At 36.5% G+C, this 17,854-nt stretch overlaps 2 protein-coding genes across 3 annotated transcripts; one reads left to right on the plus strand and one right to left on the minus strand.

The window, feature by feature from the left end:
• Window positions 1-696: 696 nt before the first annotated feature.
• pdca (phosducin a) lies at window positions 697-8,261 on the plus strand. The gene is made up of 4 exons (XM_079819308.1): window positions 697-886; window positions 4,632-4,697; window positions 4,941-5,089; window positions 6,259-8,261. The coding sequence occupies exons 2-4, from the start codon at window positions 4,652-4,654 to the stop codon at window positions 6,775-6,777; spliced, it is 714 nt and encodes a 237-aa protein (XP_079675434.1). The 5' UTR covers window positions 697-886; window positions 4,632-4,651; the 3' UTR covers window positions 6,778-8,261.
• Window positions 8,262-8,329: 68 nt separating this feature from the next.
• odr4 (odr-4 GPCR localization factor homolog) lies at window positions 8,330-17,831 on the minus strand. Of its 2 annotated transcripts, none has more exons than XM_079819157.1 (14): window positions 17,741-17,831; window positions 17,007-17,110; window positions 16,792-16,929; window positions 16,490-16,585; window positions 16,132-16,238; window positions 16,013-16,049; window positions 14,542-14,679; window positions 14,302-14,397; window positions 14,168-14,227; window positions 13,936-14,067; window positions 11,805-11,892; window positions 11,249-11,434; window positions 9,737-9,847; window positions 8,330-9,425 (listed from the first exon to the last, which is right to left on the minus strand). In XM_079819157.1, the coding sequence occupies exons 2-14, from the start codon at window positions 17,103-17,105 to the stop codon at window positions 9,358-9,360; spliced, it is 1,356 nt and encodes a 451-aa protein (XP_079675283.1). In that variant the 5' UTR covers window positions 17,106-17,110; window positions 17,741-17,831; the 3' UTR covers window positions 8,330-9,357. The 2 variants fall into 2 exon arrangements, with proteins under 2 accessions (XP_079675283.1, XP_079675284.1); XM_079819158.1 differs by having other exon boundaries at window positions 8,520-9,425; window positions 13,936-14,061; window positions 17,741-17,822.
• Between the last annotated feature and the right edge of the window lie 23 nt (window positions 17,832-17,854).

The following is a 17,854-nucleotide window of genomic DNA, read 5'->3' on the forward strand; positions in this document are numbered from 1 at the left end:
TCAAACTATCATCCCATTTCTGGACACACACACACACTCCTATCGCAGATTTTTTATTTATCTATTGACCTGAGGGAGGGGTTCTGGCAGACCTATCACAGCGCTTGCGGTAGGCATAGAATTGACGCGTTGTAAATTTTTTTAAAGAGATGTGCACGTCAGGGTACGTCGTAGGCTACGTGTGCAACACACAGCCTACCACATAGCTACAGTGTAAACACGATGCAGAAGTATAAATTGGGCTTATGGCTCCTACACTGCCAACTGCAGTGAGCATAATAAAAGCTCTCGGCGCGTCCTGTTTCATACCACGGTAACGTTAATAAAACTGATACATTTGCTCATTCATGAACATGATTTCTGTCTGATTCCTTTCCATCGGCAGTGGAGGTGAAGAGTCAAGACTACAACTCCTATAATTCCATACTCATTCACAGCATCATCAAGCTATGCCTTTGTTTTGAATAAGCGACCTCTATCAGCGAAACTTACATACTATGCCTTTAGAAGACTGTTCTCTTTATGCTCCTCCGTCTTCGCACTGTTTACACATGCAATATATGAGGTTCAAAGTGCCTAAATTTATATAGCTTTATAAAAGAAAACTCAAACTGTCTACTTTACTGGTAAATAGTGTTTCAGAGTGTCTAACAAAATAGAACATTGTTTACAGTGCATGGAATGTGCCAGGGGCTTATCGCAATAATGTGGGACCTTTATTTGGTCAGTTTATCTCTCTCTGTTACATGCTGGTTTAATTCCTCTGCTGTAATCCTATTACACCACACCAAATAATTACTGAGACGTAATCATGATGTCTATGTAGACGGAGATATTATTATCGGAGACAGTGCACAGCAAAGAGGTAATCACAGCAAACGGTCAGGTAAGAATGACATTTCTCCAACTCTTCCTCTGGTTAATGACCACTGCAAACATGATTCTCTGGGATAGTTTTCTTTATGGGACAGTTCTGTATATATACAGGATGCACAAGCAATACATATACAGTATATATATATATTCAAGAAGAAAATGCTTTTGAAACCACTATACAACACCTGGTTCAGACATTATACTTTTCTTAAAAATAAATACAAAATATTTGGTAACACTTTACAATAAGGTTCATTAGTTAACAGTAGTTAACTACTTAACATGAACTAATAATGAACTGCACTTATAAAGCATTTATTTATTTTTGTCAATGTTAATTTCGACATTTACTAATGCATTATTAAAATCTTGTTAACATTAGGTAATGCACTGTGAACTAACATGAACAAACCATGAACAGCTTTATTTTTATAAACTAACGTTAACAAAGGATAACTAATGCTGAACAGAGGTGTTGTTCATGGTTAGTTCATGTTAGCTAATGCATTAACTAATACAACCTTATTGTAAAGTGTTACCAAATATTTCTAATAATGTTTTATTAAAATGCAATGATTTAAATTTTCTGGTCTATAATACTGCAACAACATATCTAAAACCTGCTTAAAACATGTATATGCCTTAGACTTGCTTACATGAATACTGCAACTAGCACTTTTGTAATGGAATTTGTTTATGGGAGGGAAAATGTTAGGTAAAATAGAGCAACTAGTCGGATTGAACAAGATTTCTTCTGACGTGTGTCTTGTTCGCAGCATCCAGTATAGTAGCGGATCAGCACATTTTTTAGGCCAGCTGCTCACATACACATTGGAGGCGCTCTGAGAAGGTGTTTTTTTTTTAGATTTCATGCAGTTTTTCACTTATTCAGGTGTATATCTGTGTATCATTTGTACAACTGCCATGGGATCAGTCTCAGAATGTATTTTTACATGCAAGAAAACAGAAACACTGTGGGCAGAAACAAGCTCGTTACTCACAACATTATACTGTAATCTGATTGTAATCTAATCCATCACTTATCAGAGAGTAATCTGATAATTCCACTTCAACCTGGAAACTGTAACAGACTCTGACAGTGTCAAGAACTCATGCAACAGAAATAAAAATCTACTTTGCATGCTAGATCAGAATGACTACACTAATAAACAATGGTAAACATAAAACTTCCCATCTCTTTGTTCTCATGGTCTGGAAATATAAAAAAGTAGAGAGGAAATGTTAACCACTTCAGGTCATGATGTTAGAGGATGTTGCACAAAATGGGCATATTCAGATGGAGCAACAACTTCCTATGATTTTCCATCCTTAACTAGGCTATATGTAGGCGTGTCAATTACTTACTTATTGCTAATGTGGGAACAGCTTGTAATGAAACTTTCAAATGAGACCTTCCCTCAGGACTAATTCAAACTATGGTCTTGCATAGTCAGATAGTCTATGGTCTCAAATAAACTTTATAATCTGTTGACGTTGCCGGTGAATTGCAGAGCGTGTGCAGACATCTCTACATCGCTATGATCAATGTTTTCTCACCACTGTAATTTTTGTCGTGTTTATTTTGTTTTTGAGAGGAAAGTGCACAACACATATTTACATACTCTAAACGCTATGATCTCAGCAGCATTGGCGGCGTCAGTATGTTCATTAAAAGTATATCGCTGCAAAGGTATTTCCAACTTTTTTACTTCTAAGCAGTATATCAGGACCTTGAATCACATTCAGTCTTTGGGCCCTATCATAGACCCAGCGCGATGCGACGCAAGTGTTTTTTTGCTAGTTTCAGCCCGACGCAGTTATCATTCTCACATCCAGCACCCATGTTGTTAAAAAAAGCAAATGCACTCGCATCCATTTGTTCATCCATGAGCGTGCTGGTCTGAAAACGAGGTGTGTTCAGGTGCATTGTTGTCGCGTTATTTTTTTTTTTAGGCAACTGAAAAACAGCTGCGGCATTTACCAACAAAAACCCGGTTTAATGTCAATGACGCAGTATTTTTTGTGTTATTTAAAAGGCTCATTAGTAACATGCGTACACTCTGCTTATTACACACACACACAGAGACGCGCAACAGCACACAAACATTAAAATAAAATGATTCCTCTCTGGAAAAGTGTTCAGTCTTTCCGCTTGCAACTGGCTTTTAAAGGGTTAGTTCACCCAAAAATGAAAATAATGTAATTTATTACTCACCCTCATGCCGTTCCACACCCGTAAGACCTCCGTTCATCTTCGGAACACAAATTAAGATATTTTTGTTGAAATCCGATGGCTCAGTGAGGCCTCCATAGGGAGCAAAGCAATTTACACTCTCCAGATCCATTAATGTACTAAAAACATATTTAAATCAGTCCATGTGAGTACAGTGGTTCAATATTAATATTATAAAGCGACAAGAATATTTTTGGTGCGCCAAAAAAAACTAAATAACTTATATAGTGATAACCGATTTCAAAACACTGTTGCATGAAGCTTCGGAGCGTATTGAATCAGCGAGTTGATTCAGTGGTTCGGATCATAGATATACATAATAAAGGCTAGATGTCTCGTCCGCGCTGCTGGCCAATGGAGGTTGACGTCCGCACCTGGCAGCCATCTTGTCACAGTCAGCTCGCTCACTCATAACATTGTGTTTTAATGGTGCATGTACTTTCTAAATAACCATAACTTGCTAAATTTTCTATCGATTTGTTATAAACGTCAGAGATGTAGTTATGACACTGCATACTTATGAATAATTATTCATAATTCAAGCATCCAGAATTATAGCCACGTTAATAACGTTTGTAAGAAACCAAACCATTTGCAAATCCATCAAGATTTCAGCGAGATAAGAGTATTTGTGTTCGTGCAGATCACTCACCTTGCATCAGGTACCACAGAGCCCGCCAGAAAGCTTGCCTGTGTCAAGATGGCCGCTGGTAATGACGTTAGAGACTCCGCCGTAAGACATCTAGCCTTTATTATGTATATCTGTGGTTTGGATCGCCAAAGTCACGTGATTTCAGCAGATTGACGGTTTGACACACGATCCAAATCATGATTCGACTCTCTGATTCGATACACTCCAAAGCTTCATGAAGCAGTGTTTTGAAATCGGTTTTCACTATATAAGTCGTTATTTAGTTTTTTTTTGGCGCACCAAAAATATTATCGTCGCTTTATAATATTAATATTGAACCACTGTACTCACATGGACCGATTTAAATATGTTTTTAGTACATTAATGGATCTTGAAAGTGTAAATGGCTTTGCTCCCTATGGAGGCCTCACTGAGCCTTCAGATTTCAACAAAAATATCTTAATTTGTGTTCCGAAGATGAATGGAGGTCTTACGGGTGTGGAACGGCATGAGGGTGAGTAATAAATCACATTATTTTCATTTTTGGAGATGGGAGATGAGACGCTGATTGGTTTATTTGACTCATTAAGAATAGGTACAACCCTTTTGGACCTTGCGCCTGGCGTGCAGACCATTTTTTCCATCGTTAAACAAGCAAAAGTGGAATCGGACCCTAAGTGCACCTGTGCCATGCGCTTCGATCATTAAAATAGGGCCCTAAATGTTACATGTACATCAGTGCAAGCACAAGGAACTAGTTGCAGTTCACATAACAACCACCAGTGTCGCTAATTACAAGTGTTTCTGAACTCTACTGTACATAATAGCCCTTTAAACTGAAATCACAAGCACAAACAAATAGCTCACAAGATCTGTAATATCTATTATCAGGTCTCCATAGAGGAATCATCATGTCAGGTTCACCTGAGATTGAGGAACTACCAGCAACACAAACAGGTGAAAAAAGACTTGCAATGAAAGAAATATCCAAATTACAGTAATCACAGTGCAGTACACATCACATTGCAGAACATATCCTGCTAACATCTGTTCATTATACAGTAATGATGAGATAATACTGGAAAGTTTCCTCATTATGCTGTGATACACCTAGGATTATCTGTAATATAGAGGCTGCATTATACTGTAGAACTCGAAACTATTTAAACAAGATTCATCCATCAATCCATTGCAACACAGGGCCAAAAGGTGTGATCCACGATTGGAGGAAATTCAAACTTGAGAGTGAGGACCATGAAACCATCCCTCCCAACAAGAGAGAGCTCCTCAGACAGATGTCCAACCCCAAATCCAATAATGATGACACTCGGGAAAAGCTCAGCCGCAAGGTATTGTGAAAAATCCCCACCAGATATACGCATCATCACAACAAAATGAGGAAATCATTTTAATTCCCAGAATCCTAGTACACTGACCATCACTCTATCTTACCAGTTAAATGTTTGTACATAGCTGCTCATTCTATACGATTATTTTTCACATTTTGAAATGATTGTAAAGTCATCAAAACCATAAAAAAATCAAAAATTATGCAGTGATAAAAAAAGTTAAATATTCATGAGGGAGCCATAGTGCTTTATAAATTGTATTGGATGCTACGCTACAAGATTTTAAAAAAATGTTTTAGAAGTCTCCTGTGTTCAAAATACATAAAGTACAGTAATATTGTTAAATATTAATACAACTGAACATCATTTTCTATTTTAAATATATTTTAAAATGTAATTTATTCCTGTGATGCAAAGCTGAATTTTCGGCATAATTACTCCAGTCTTCAGTGTCACATGATCCTTCAGAAATCATGACCTTAAGTGGAAGATAGGTGGCCTTAAGTACTATGTACTTACATCAAAAAATAAGTATAATGTACTTACTGTGTTCAAATTGTATTGCAAAACACTTTTGCTGATATTGAGGTGGGATATGGGTAGGGTAGGGTTAAGGACAGGTGTGGTGGTATGGGTAAGTTTAAGGGTAGGGTTAGGTGTAAGGGAAGTGTCAACTGTGTAATTACAAATGTAACTACAGAAATTAATTACAGATGTAATTACATGCAGGTATTTTTTAAAATGTAAGTACAATGTAAAAACAAGTATGTACAGAATAAGTGCATTGTATCGAATGATTAATTAAAATGTTAGTACATAGTAGTTATAAAGTGGGTCCTTTATTTTTGTGGAAACCATGCTAAATTTTTTTCAGGATTATTTGAGAAATAGAAATTTTTGATAATTTAATGCATCCTTGCTACATATAAGTATGTCTTTTTTCCTTCACTATTCCATGAATTATTCATGAGTTACGTTTTGTAAAATAAAATAAAAATAAAACATAGGCAAAATAATTTATAAACAAAAATAATTAAAACAATGAGGTTAACTGTTTTTAAGATCATCAGAATCTGAGGCAATTCAGTCAAGTGTGTCCAGAATATTGACTGGCAGTGTAAGAGTTTTGTAATGTTTATTAACATTTTGCTTTGTCTGACCACTCGCAGATGAGCGTCCAGGAATACGAGATGATCCAAGAAGAGGACGAAAGGTGTCTGCGTAAGTATCGCAAGCAGTGCATGCAGGAGATGCACGAGCGCCTGAGTTTCGGGCCTACGTTTGATGCCTTGTTTGAGTTGGATAGCGGGGAGGCCTTCCTGGATGTCATCGAGAAAGAGCACCGCCTGACACTAGTGGTGGTGCACATCTATGATGAGGGGATCAGTGGTTGTGACGCACTCAACAACTGCTTGACCTGTCTGGCGGCAGAGTATCCCTCCGTCAAATTCTGCCGAATCCGAGCCTCTGCCACCGGGGCGGGCGAACGTTTTTCAGACGACGTTCTGCCCACCCTGCTGGTGTATAAGGCTGGAGAGCTGCTGGGCAACTTCCTGAGCATTACAAAGCACTTGAATGAGGAGTTCTTCGCCACGGATGTGGAGAACTTCCTAAATGAGTACGGTCTGTTGCCAGAGAAAGAGTTTGCAGCCTGTCCCGATGAGGAAGAGAATGCTGATGTGGACTAAATAAGGACATTTAAAGGGTGGAAGTGAATTACATTAGTCAACCTGTGAAACTTGTTTCAGTGATAGATCGAGTAATGACTCTGCGGCTACTGGGCCATGACTCCAACAAACAAGCACACCTTAAGGCATTTACTAACACGTCATTTACAGCAGTTAAATACTTCATAGTGTTATCAAAGGCACACAGTTATTTCCCAGGGTTCCCACAATTGTTGTCCGATGAGTTTCAATGACTTTTGACCGTTCCAGTAGTTTTTGATAACTGGATAAGGATTTTTATAGACCAATTAAATTTAGACCAATTCACTCATAAATCATTCGGACCAGTTAGACAAGTGAAAGTGAAACAACTGATTGATTCGTCCGAGCCATAGGACAGTGTTCCAATGTATTGCCTCACAGCGCTTTGGCAGACCTAAGTTTGAGTTTCAAACTGAGGTCCTTTCCTGATCCAGTTTCTCCTCAGACTATTTGTCTCAAAGGCAAAAATGCCCCCAAAATAGAATTTTTAGGGGGAAAAATATTTAGTCACAAACTGCACATTGTTATGGTTTGTGAAGATGATGGAATATTTTATATGGGAGGTAATTAATAGTAACATACACTACCGTTCAAAAGTTTGGGGTCAGTAAGAATTTTTTTTCAAAAGAAATTAATACTTTTATTCATTAATGGATGCATTAAATTGATAAAAAGTTACAGTAAAGATATTATATTGTTAGAAAATTTTCAAATAAATGCTGTTTGAGGTTTCAATTCATCAAAGAATCCTGACATTTTTTTATAATTGTATCCACGTATAGCACAACCATTTTCAATTTGATGATATTATCACGGTCTTCACTCCCGATGTTTAATATTAATATATTAATATTTCTTGAGATCCAAATCAGCATATTAAAAAGATTTATGAAGAATTATGTGACACTGAAGACTGGAGTAATGATGCTGAATATACCGTTTTTCATACCATTACATTTTAATATATATTAAAATAGAAAACAAGTTTACAAAATAATAATTTTTCAGAATATTACAGTTTTGGATCAAATAAATGCAGCCTTTGTGAGCAAAAGAGACACTTTCAAAAAAAAAAAAAATCAAACTGAACCCACACTTTTTGAACCGTATTGTATATTCATCACAGAAATTAAACTCTCCTGAAATTTCTCCTGGTTTTCCATGACTGTGGGAACTCTGATTTGCAGAGAATGGGGGAAGCCATCTTTTTTAAAAATTAGTTAGGCTTGTCACACGGAGCAATTTGGTATGAAAGTCAAATTGTCACACAATGACACTGTACTTGTCATCTATTTTGTATCAACCCGCTATATGCTTAAAGAATAAAAAATTATATCAGAAAAATTGTGATTTCATGTTGTCACGCTCCACTAAATTAATCAGGGTGACTTACTTCAATATTAACACAGAAAAGCCAAAAACATTCCTCGCTCTTTTATGTCTTAATGACTATACAACTATACAAAGAAAAAAAATGAAAAGAAAATGTTAATAACTAAAAATCACAAACTAAAGTTCACCTAAATGTTTCACTGTCCCTGCTACATTAAAGTGCATTTATTTTAATGGATTTGCAAAAATCACAAGGTATACACTGTCCTTTGTCGGAAAATGTTGAAGACGGCTGATTTAGAATAAGGAGTGTCATTGACATACATCATGACACACACACACACAGTCCCAGACACACACAGACAGCAATTATATTTCATGCCGAGGGTACATTTTCCATTCAGTTTAATTTTAAATGTCAGTTCCTGTATGCCTTTCCTGCTAAGCTGTTACAGAAGCCAGAATTAACTGGTTTGATAAATTACATGACGACTGGCACAATGACAATACTGGAAAATACTGGAAAAGCTGCAATCATACAAACAAACATTTAGGATAATGACAGTTAACATTTTTCTTTGGATCTGTTATTATCATTGTACAAGTGAAAACATGCCACCAGTAAGAAATCTTATTTCCCTCTCAAGCGAAAACAAAACACATGATTGTGTAATTTGCCTTAAGGTAACTGGTATGTTATTACCCAATTAACACATTTAATATATATATATTTAGCTACACTATACACTAGCAAAAATATGTTTGAATTAACAGATTTATCTATTCCAGTTATTCTAGTATAAATCAAATCAGAGTGCTTCATCAAAAAAGAACTGTTTTTCCAACTTTGCAGCAACAATTAGTATGGAAATCATTTGACTGGCCTGAACAAAGCCCAACATCAGACCTGACCTGACCTCACTGATGCTCGTGTGTCTTGCTGAACATCTAATTTCAGAACAGTGGCAAAAGAATAAACTCATCAGTGAGGACAGACAGTGAATGTTAGGCACGTAATTCTCTAGATTGTCATTATATAGTGTAAAATTAAGATGCCTCTTCACTCAAATAGCCAAACCTGTTTATTTAGGTATTCCTCAATTCCTATTTAAGAATGTAGGAAATTTAAGAATCATTTTTGAAGTCATATTTAAGATTATACAGTATATTATACAAACATACACACTCACTTGTACATTCATACAGACATATTTATTATTTCCATTGTCACTCACTAAAATATAGCAGAGATGTGGCCATGGCAAGGAGAGCAATGGTTGCTGCTACTGCCACACCTGTGTGTTAGAGAGAGAGAGAGAGAGAGAGAGAGAGAGAGTGAGATCAGGCAGGTGGAAATGGTCCAATGGGAATATGGGGATGTTTCTAAGAATTATAGGAATCACAAAAATAAAAATATGGTCACATCTTCCAAACAAACAACAACACGGAGTCACTCACACTGTATCATTAGATAATGTAACTATATTGTTGAGCCCCATTTGATATCATGATGTAAAGAGAATGATTTATTGTATTAAAAAGAAGTAAGAAATAAACAGTGAATTCATATTTACCTTAATAATTATGATTAATATTAAGCACTTACCAGCATAGTATTGAGGGGCATTGTGAATTTTGGGATTTTCAACTTCTGAGATGACACGTTTGCTGGAATCATCACTGTGGCTGTCAATTAACTCCAATTCAGGGGAAAATACTGGGGAAAAGCGCACAAACATGTAAAAATTCAATAACTATGCATTGTAGGCTTGTAGCACTGAATAGAAAAAAATGCACCCTCAAAGAGGAAAAAATGTAAGGAAAATAATCTCCTCATTCCAAGAGGGAGGCCAAGTTGTGTTGTCATAGAGATAATCCCAAATTTCCGAAGGGCCTGTTATTATAAGGGATCAGACATTCTATAGCCTGCGGTTAAACATATCACGTTTTCTCCTTTTAACCATATATGGAAAAAACATTTGTGGGCTTAAACTAGTTTGAACAAGATGCAAGGTGTAGCTGGTTATTATTTTAGAGGGGAATGAGGCAGGGTGTGCCACAAGAAGTCTGTAGGTGCTCCTTTTGAAAAGGTTTATCGCTTAGCTTTCTGTAAATCACACACCTATTCACATTCTTGACCGTTTAACCTGCAATACTTGTGCTCAGTCATCCCTGAATCCCAGTGACTTTGCAAGGACTTGCTCTATATTGAACAATACCCTAGTAACAGATCTGACTCTGAAAGGACTTGCTCTACGTTGAACAATACCCTAGTAACAGATCTGACTCTGAGGTCCACATGGAAAAGCCTAGGTGATACAATCCAACACAATAGTACTATAGTTTCATGAGATTCAAATAAAGTGAGAGAATTAATTAATCCCTAAAAGCAGGGGTAACTCTCAACTCTGGCCTTCGAGGTCCACTGTCCTGCAGTTTTACTATAACCTTAGTTAAACACACCTGAACAAGCTAATCAAGGACTATGTCCGAAATCGCCCCTATACCCTATAGTCCACTTAAGGGTGTGAATGAAAATGAGTGAGTGGATACGGACACTGTGCCAGAAGGGCTGCCATTGTTCCATAGTTTGTGCTTGCAGTTTAATCATTTGAAACTTATAGAAAACTGGCAGCTCCAGTAGTAAGATTTAAAAAGTCTTATCTTGTATAAACCTTAATTAAACAATTTAATAATCAATTAAAAAGAAATGTATACCTGTATGATATTATGCTGTACCCACATTGGACCAGTGGAAAATGGATGGAATGATTCGGGCGCCATCTTCTGGCGAGACGCGGGAATTTATTTGGCACGCGACTCTCACATTGCATTATGGGTATTCTGTAGCCGTGGAGCATACACCGGTTGTACACTCGTTATTGCGGTGCATTGTGGGATTGAATGAGCTCACTCGATAATATGGCTGTCCCCTCAAATTGTGTCCCATTTAAGGATATAGAGGGCGATTTCAGCCAAGGTCTTCAGAAATACTAGAAAGTTAAAGGCAGGTTAGTTTGATCAAGATCGGAGCAAAACTCTGCAAGAAAGTGGACCTCGAGGGCCAGAGTTGAATACACCTGCTCTAAAGTCTCAAATTGAAATATGGGAAACATACACTGATTGCTCTCCAGACTAATATCTATGTCCTCTTCTGGTGTTTCCCAGTCCAGCATCTCTTTAAGACGCTCGGCCACATCAGCTGCACTTTCATCTGGGAACATGTAGTCACACACAGACAGGCCGGAGAAGGGCATTGGGGCAAACACACGCCGAGGAAGAGCCTGCTGCCCAGTGCACAGACCTACAGAAACAATATGGGAATTCATGTCTTATATTAGGAATAAATGTATTTCTGTTCTATGTACAAAACTTACTGAAGACAACAGGTGGAACCCAACTGCCATCTAGAGGCCAGTTTGATGTTTGCAAGTGTTTGTTGTGGAACTTCAATGTATAGTTCACCTTAAAAATTTAAATCCTGACATTGGAAATTAAGTGGGAATCTAAATGGTTTGGTTCCCAACATTCTTAAAAATATATTTAGTTTGTCCACAGAAGAAAGTCAGTCATACAGGTTTGGAACGACATGAGGATGAGTGAATGATGATAATGTTCATTGTTGGATTGACTTTCTTTTTTAAACATCACATGCAAGACATGGACCAATTTACCTTTGCGACTCCCTTCACTTATTAAAAGATCTTCCAGAAACATCTCCACTCTGGAGGAAACCGTGTTTATGATGTCTCTCTTAATGGCCTACCAGTGCAAAGGAGAAATTAAATCAGTATCAATCTCCTCAAAGACAGTAAATAAAATGCTTAGTCAGATTTTTGATTATGAAAATATTGTGTGAAATAATGTTCATTTTATGGGTTATGATGTCTTTATTTGCATATTACAACCTTATAATGTACAGTCTGAAAAAAATATGTTGAGATTTGCTTGAGATTATATTTAAAGGGATAGTTCACCCAGAAATTAATTACTCACCCTCATGTCATTCCAAACCCGTAAGACTTTCGTTCATCTTCGGAACACAAATGAAGATCTTTTTAATTAAATATGAGAGCTTAAGGTCCCTCCATAGACAGCTACGCAACTGACATTTTGAACGTTCATAAAGAGATCGTAAAACAAATCTGTATCAATTGAGCGGCTACAAATTTTCTGAAGAGACTCAATCACTATGACGTGCGAGATCCAATGAGGTTTATTCTCGTGTGTTACACAGCACGTTTGAGCTTCTACACAACAATAAGGTTCATTCTTGTGTTATTCAGCACGTTTGAGCTTCTACACAAACCAATGAGGTTCATTCTTGTGTTATTCAGCACGTTTGAGCTTCTACACAAACCAATGAGGTTCATTCTTGTGTTATTCAGCACGTTTGAGCTTCATCAAGAACCAATGAGGTTCATTCTCGTGTTATTCAACACGTTTGAGCTTCCACAAGAACCAATGAGGTTCATTCTTATGTGTTATTTAGCACCTTTGAGCTTCAGCAAGAACCAATGAGGTTCATTCTTGTGTGTTACGCAGCACGTTTGAGCTTCCACAAGAACCAATGAGGTTCATTCTTGTGTGTTACGCAGCACGTTTGAGCTTCCACAAGAACCAATGAGGTTCATTCTTGTGTGTTACGCAGCACGTTTGAGCTTCCACAAGAACCAATGAGGTTCATTCTTCTGTTATTCAGCACATTTGAGCTTACACAAGAACCAATGAGGTTCATTCTTGTGTTATTCAGCACATTTGAGCTTACACAAGAACCAATGAGGTTCATTCTCATGTGTTATTCAGCACGTTTGAGCTTCCACAAGAGCCAATGATGTTCATTCTTGTGTTATTCTGAACGTTTGAGCTTCCACAAAAACCAATGAGGTTCATTCTTGTGTTATACAGCACATTTGAGCTTCCACAAGAACCAATGAGGTTCATTCTCATGTGATTTTCAGCAGGTTTGAGCTTCAGCAAGAACCAATGAGGTTCATTCTCATGTGTTATTCAGCACGTTTGAGCTTCCACAAAAACCAAAGAGGTTCATTCTTGTGTTATTCAGCACGTTTGAGCTTCCACAAGAACCAATGAGGTTCATTCTTGTGTTATTCAGCACGTTTGAGCTTCCACAAAAACCAATGAGGTTCATTCTTGTGTTATTCAGCACGTTTGAGCTTCATCAAGAACCAATGAGGTTAATTCTCGTGTTATTCAGCACGTTTGAGCTTCCACAAGAACCAATGAGGTTCAATCTCATGTGTTATTTAGGACGTTTGAGCTTCCACAAGAACCAATGAGGTTCGGTTGAGCTTTGTTGTGTTTGTTTACTGATCAATGTTTATGTGTGAGTAAAAGCCTACATTTTATCTGTTCATCATATAAATATCAAGCGATCAAGTCTCTTCAGAAAATTTGGACTTAACCACTGATTTCATATGGATTATTTTTTACAATCTCTTCATTTACTTTTTGAGGCGTCAAATTGTCAGTTGCGTAGCTCTCAATCATTAAACTGCCTTCATTAAAAAGATCTTAATTTTTTTTCCGAAGATGAATGAAAGCTGGGTTTGGAACGACATGAGGGTGAGTAATTAATTACTAGTGTTAAAATTAACTATTAGTGTTAAAAAAAGTAAATAAAGTGTTACTCTAGATGACAGCAAAAGTAATGTAAAATGAGGGGAAATTACCATTAACAATTAAGCATCTAATATCGATATATACACATCATCTTATAAATGATATTGTAACAAATTATTGTGCATCCCTAAGCATAACGCATTGAGAATAGGTTTTTATGACCTGTGCTGCATGTCTGGCTTTGGGTTTATTGTTGTGGATGTAGGCCCTGCAGTGAATCACCCCTCGAACCCTCATGGAACCACTGCACAGCTGAACCAGAGCACTGCACCGCTCATCCAGCTCTGGCTGCTCCTGTCACATCGATATTCTTATTATACCTTCGACTACACACAGATATATATATCCAATTGATAATGTTTGGTATTATAAGATAAGATTAAGATGAGCTCACATCTGAGACAAGGATCCGTGCTGGGAGTGTCTGACGATGGGTTGTCTTTTGGTTCTTTTTCTGAAAGAAAAAAAATATATACTTCATCTCAAATGTTAAATCAATATGACAGAAATTACAGAATATGGTTTTACCTGTCCCGAGATCAGTTCAGAGTCATCTAATGCTTGTCTACCACTTATGAGACAGTAACCAGCCTCAATCTGTTTCGACCAGCTCCTAAGACCATCCTGGACAAGAGGGGCAAAGGAAGATACAATTCTCAACCTGTATATGCTGCTTATTTTCTTTTTCAAATCTACATACTTCAAAAAAATCCTTCATAATTAAAACACTGTCTTGTCGTCATATACCCCAGCTGTCTACTGTCTCACCTTCATGCACTTGTCTGTGTTATCAGAGGAAGATCCTGTCAAAGGGATCTGCAGATCCACCTCAACAGAGCAGGTCAACATGGGCCAGGATGATGAGACACCTGTCTGATACTTCCAGTCTGCTGGCTTGGCCGAAGTCTATAAATCAGTATAGGGTTGTCACGATACCATAAACATATCTTACGATACTATACCAGCTGAAACATCACAATAATATGTAGTATCAGTAGGCTCAGTGAATCATTGATTCGCTTGATTCGTTCAAAAACATGGATTAATTCAGAAGCGAACAGTTCTGCTTTGTTTAGAACAACTTTATTGGTGAAATCAATATTGATAATGTTGTGTCTAAACTCTCATTTAATAATAACTTAATTGGACTATTAATTGAACTTTGCAATCATGCTGATATTCAGAAAAACAGTACTCTTGCTCGTGTAATATTACTGAACTATCTTTAAAAATATATAAAAAAACAACTCATTCAGGAGCATTTTTGCTTTTTTTCCCCTCGCTTTGGATAAAAATGTCTGCTAAATGAGTAAATGTAAATTTTGATATTTCCACCTCTGACTGGAGGGCAGTAGTTATATTAAAACATAAAATGTATTTATAATGTTAAAATCACATTTTAAAGATTGAGAAGAACTGAGTACAAATACCGCCATGTTGATGAATGGAATTGCATTCGTCATTACAAAGATCTAGAAACGTTCTAGAAACAAACCATTACACCTGTTCCAGAAGCTGTCAAATGAGCAAAGGACGAACTGAGAGAATACATTCTTATATAATGATGTTTGAGCTGCTAATTTTTAAAATATTTTCAGTCTCCTTCTCGCAGCGTGAACAATGACGTGAAACATCTCATTGTAAATTGAACTGGAATCAATTTGTTTGAACTGAAGCGTCGGGACTTGGGAAACACACCATAACAGGGGTTTCCAACTTTTAGATGCCACAGACCCCCGATATGATCATCCTTGTGTGACCCCTACAATTTATAAAGCCATCTATATTTTATAAACAGCCAATTTATACAGTGAAAAATTAATAAATCTAAAATTAGTTTCATGGTTATATTAGTGTATTTTTTTCTTCTCACTAATCACTAGTAATGTACTGTAAAAATTTTATTTTATTTTATTTTAATATAATTAATTAATAATAATATTTATTTTCTTCAAATGTGTATTCATTTATTTTAATCTTATTATTCCTTTATTTATTTACTTTTTTATTACTTGGGGCACAGCAGAAAGGTAGCAGCACTCAAAAAGACTCTCTTGTAATGTTCTTGCCTACATGCCTGTTTAAATGTTTTAAGCAAATACAACATTACTTACAGTACTACCATATTGACGATACTACCTAGTACAGGTATACTGTGCAACCCTAAATCAAACCTACGCAAAAAAAAAAAAAAACCCCACAGCATACTTCCAAATTTTTACACCCAAAAATGTCTCACCTTTGGATCTTTTACATCAAGCGTTTTGCAGACAGTTCTGTACATTTTAAGTCAAGGATCATCCAACTTTTGAGGTTAGTCATAGCGGAAATTATGTAGCGATGTAGTATGTAGGATACTTCTTTGTTTTGGAGCAGATGTGCAGGGTGACTCGATCAGTCACATCCTCCTCTGTCAGTTCCCACAGTCTTCCCTTACTTATGCATTTATCCATGGCAAATATAAGCTACATAAAGAGACCAGCACAAAAATAAATGATGAAGTTATGAAAATCCTACGAAAACATCTTTAATAAAAGCTTTTAATTATTGTTATAATTTATTTAATTGAAATGAATAACCTAAAATAAATTAATTATTAATAAATTAATGATTTTTTTTATTAAATAAAATATATAAAAAAACAAGCTTATTCTAAAAAAAATAATAATCATAATCAAATGAGCAAATAAACAGACAAATAAATCAAGGACTGTACCCTTTTTAATGTGTTTTGGGCGTCTTTGGAGAGTTCAGGTGGGGTTACTAAAAACAAGCCAAGAATACAAAGACCTCCGGGTAACATGCGGGACACCTAGAATAGAGAAAGTCAAAATCCTTACCTAAATGAATGAAAGAAAGACTTTATTTCGAACATGTAAAAAATAATACAATAAAAGCTAATAGACGAAAGAAAAAAACAAAAACAAATATACAAAAAAAAAAAAAAAAACCTGTACATCTAGACAGTAAAAACATTGCAAAGCCACTGTGTGTGTGGCAAGACATCAGGCTACCCACCTGCCTGGCATGTTCGGTGACCCACTCCACATCAATGTCATCCAGTGGGCTGCCCCCTCTAGAAGACTTCAGTGGCTCCTCACTCTCCCTCTGAGGTGTCTGCACAGCCAGCACCACAAAATCTCTCTGAGGAGAGGACTGTGAAAAGAAAATGTTAGGAAAAATAGTTCTGTGAACTGACATGATTAAATATGGGTTAGTTTAGTTTTCCTCACTTGACCAGCCAGGATTCCAGTCACACATGATGCAGGATCTGCCTGAAGACCACCAAGATATTTCTCCACAGCTTCATCTACAAAGTAACTCCGACCCATTCTGCCTGTAACAACAGTAAAATAACTACCAAACATATGTTACACTTCCCAAACAGATGCCAAATAACATTAAAATACAATTATACTGAGTATCACTGACAGGCATTGCGGTTATTAATATAAATATTATTACTATTATCATTATCCATATCAGTGCAAATGAATCATTAAGTCATTGCCAATCCTCTCAATGACAGTAAATAACAAACAAACAGGAAGTGTATTTTTGTCAGCCTTTGATCATGACAAATAGTAAGAAATAATTGTCATGCTATGGCCAATAACCAGGGCCAGTATTAAAATCTAGTATTTTGTCTAAAAAGATATATATAAAAAACTCTAATAAATAAAATAAATGGTTTTGAATGCTAAAAGTAAATGTATGCATTAGCCTACACATTATAATGTGTACAGTATGGAAAATGATTATGATTATTATTCTAGAAATCAGTTTCTACAGCGTAGTTCCAAAATATAGAAGCAGTTGAACGTCTTAAATGAAATGTAAAAGTAATACATTTGCAAGACAGGGTAAACTTCTTTAAAAAATACATTGAGAATAATTATATTTTACGAAGCATTCAATGTAACAACAACAACGTTTCTGAAAGAATTGCAAAGAAAAGCATTCAAACCTTCAGATCATGCACACTTCTCCAAACAGCTGATGAGTTCTCAGTGGAACCAATACGTGTGACACATCGTCGCAGCAAACACACGCAACTCAATTCAAGAGACCTGATTGGCCA

The sequence above is a fragment of the Gobio gobio genome (assembly GCF_949357685.1).
Source record: "Gobio gobio genome assembly, chromosome: 6".
Lineage (NCBI taxonomy): Eukaryota > Metazoa > Chordata > Actinopteri > Cypriniformes > Gobionidae > Gobio > Gobio gobio.

Bases quoted from the DNA above. Each gene is read 5' to 3' on its own strand.
- pdca (XM_079819308.1), top strand. From the start codon at position 4,652: ATGTCAGGTTCACCTGAGATTGAGGAACTACCAGCAACACAAACAG. The intron at 4,698-4,940 runs GTGAAAAAAGAC...ATTGCAACACAG, and splicing joins ACTACCAGCAACACAAACAG to GGCCAAAAGGTGTGATCCAC. The intron at 5,090-6,258 runs GTATTGTGAAAA...GACCACTCGCAG, and splicing joins GGGAAAAGCTCAGCCGCAAG to ATGAGCGTCCAGGAATACGA.
- odr4 (XM_079819157.1), bottom strand. From the start codon at position 17,105: ATGGGTCGGAGTTACTTTGTAGATGAAGCTGTGGAGAAATATCTTGGT. The intron at 16,930-17,006 runs GTGAGGAAAACT...TTCTTTTCACAG, and splicing joins CTGGAATCCTGGCTGGTCAA to TCCTCTCCTCAGAGAGATTT. The intron at 14,680-16,012 runs GTGAGACATTTT...ACTGATTTATAG, and splicing joins TTGATGTAAAAGATCCAAAG to ACTTCGGCCAAGCCAGCAGA.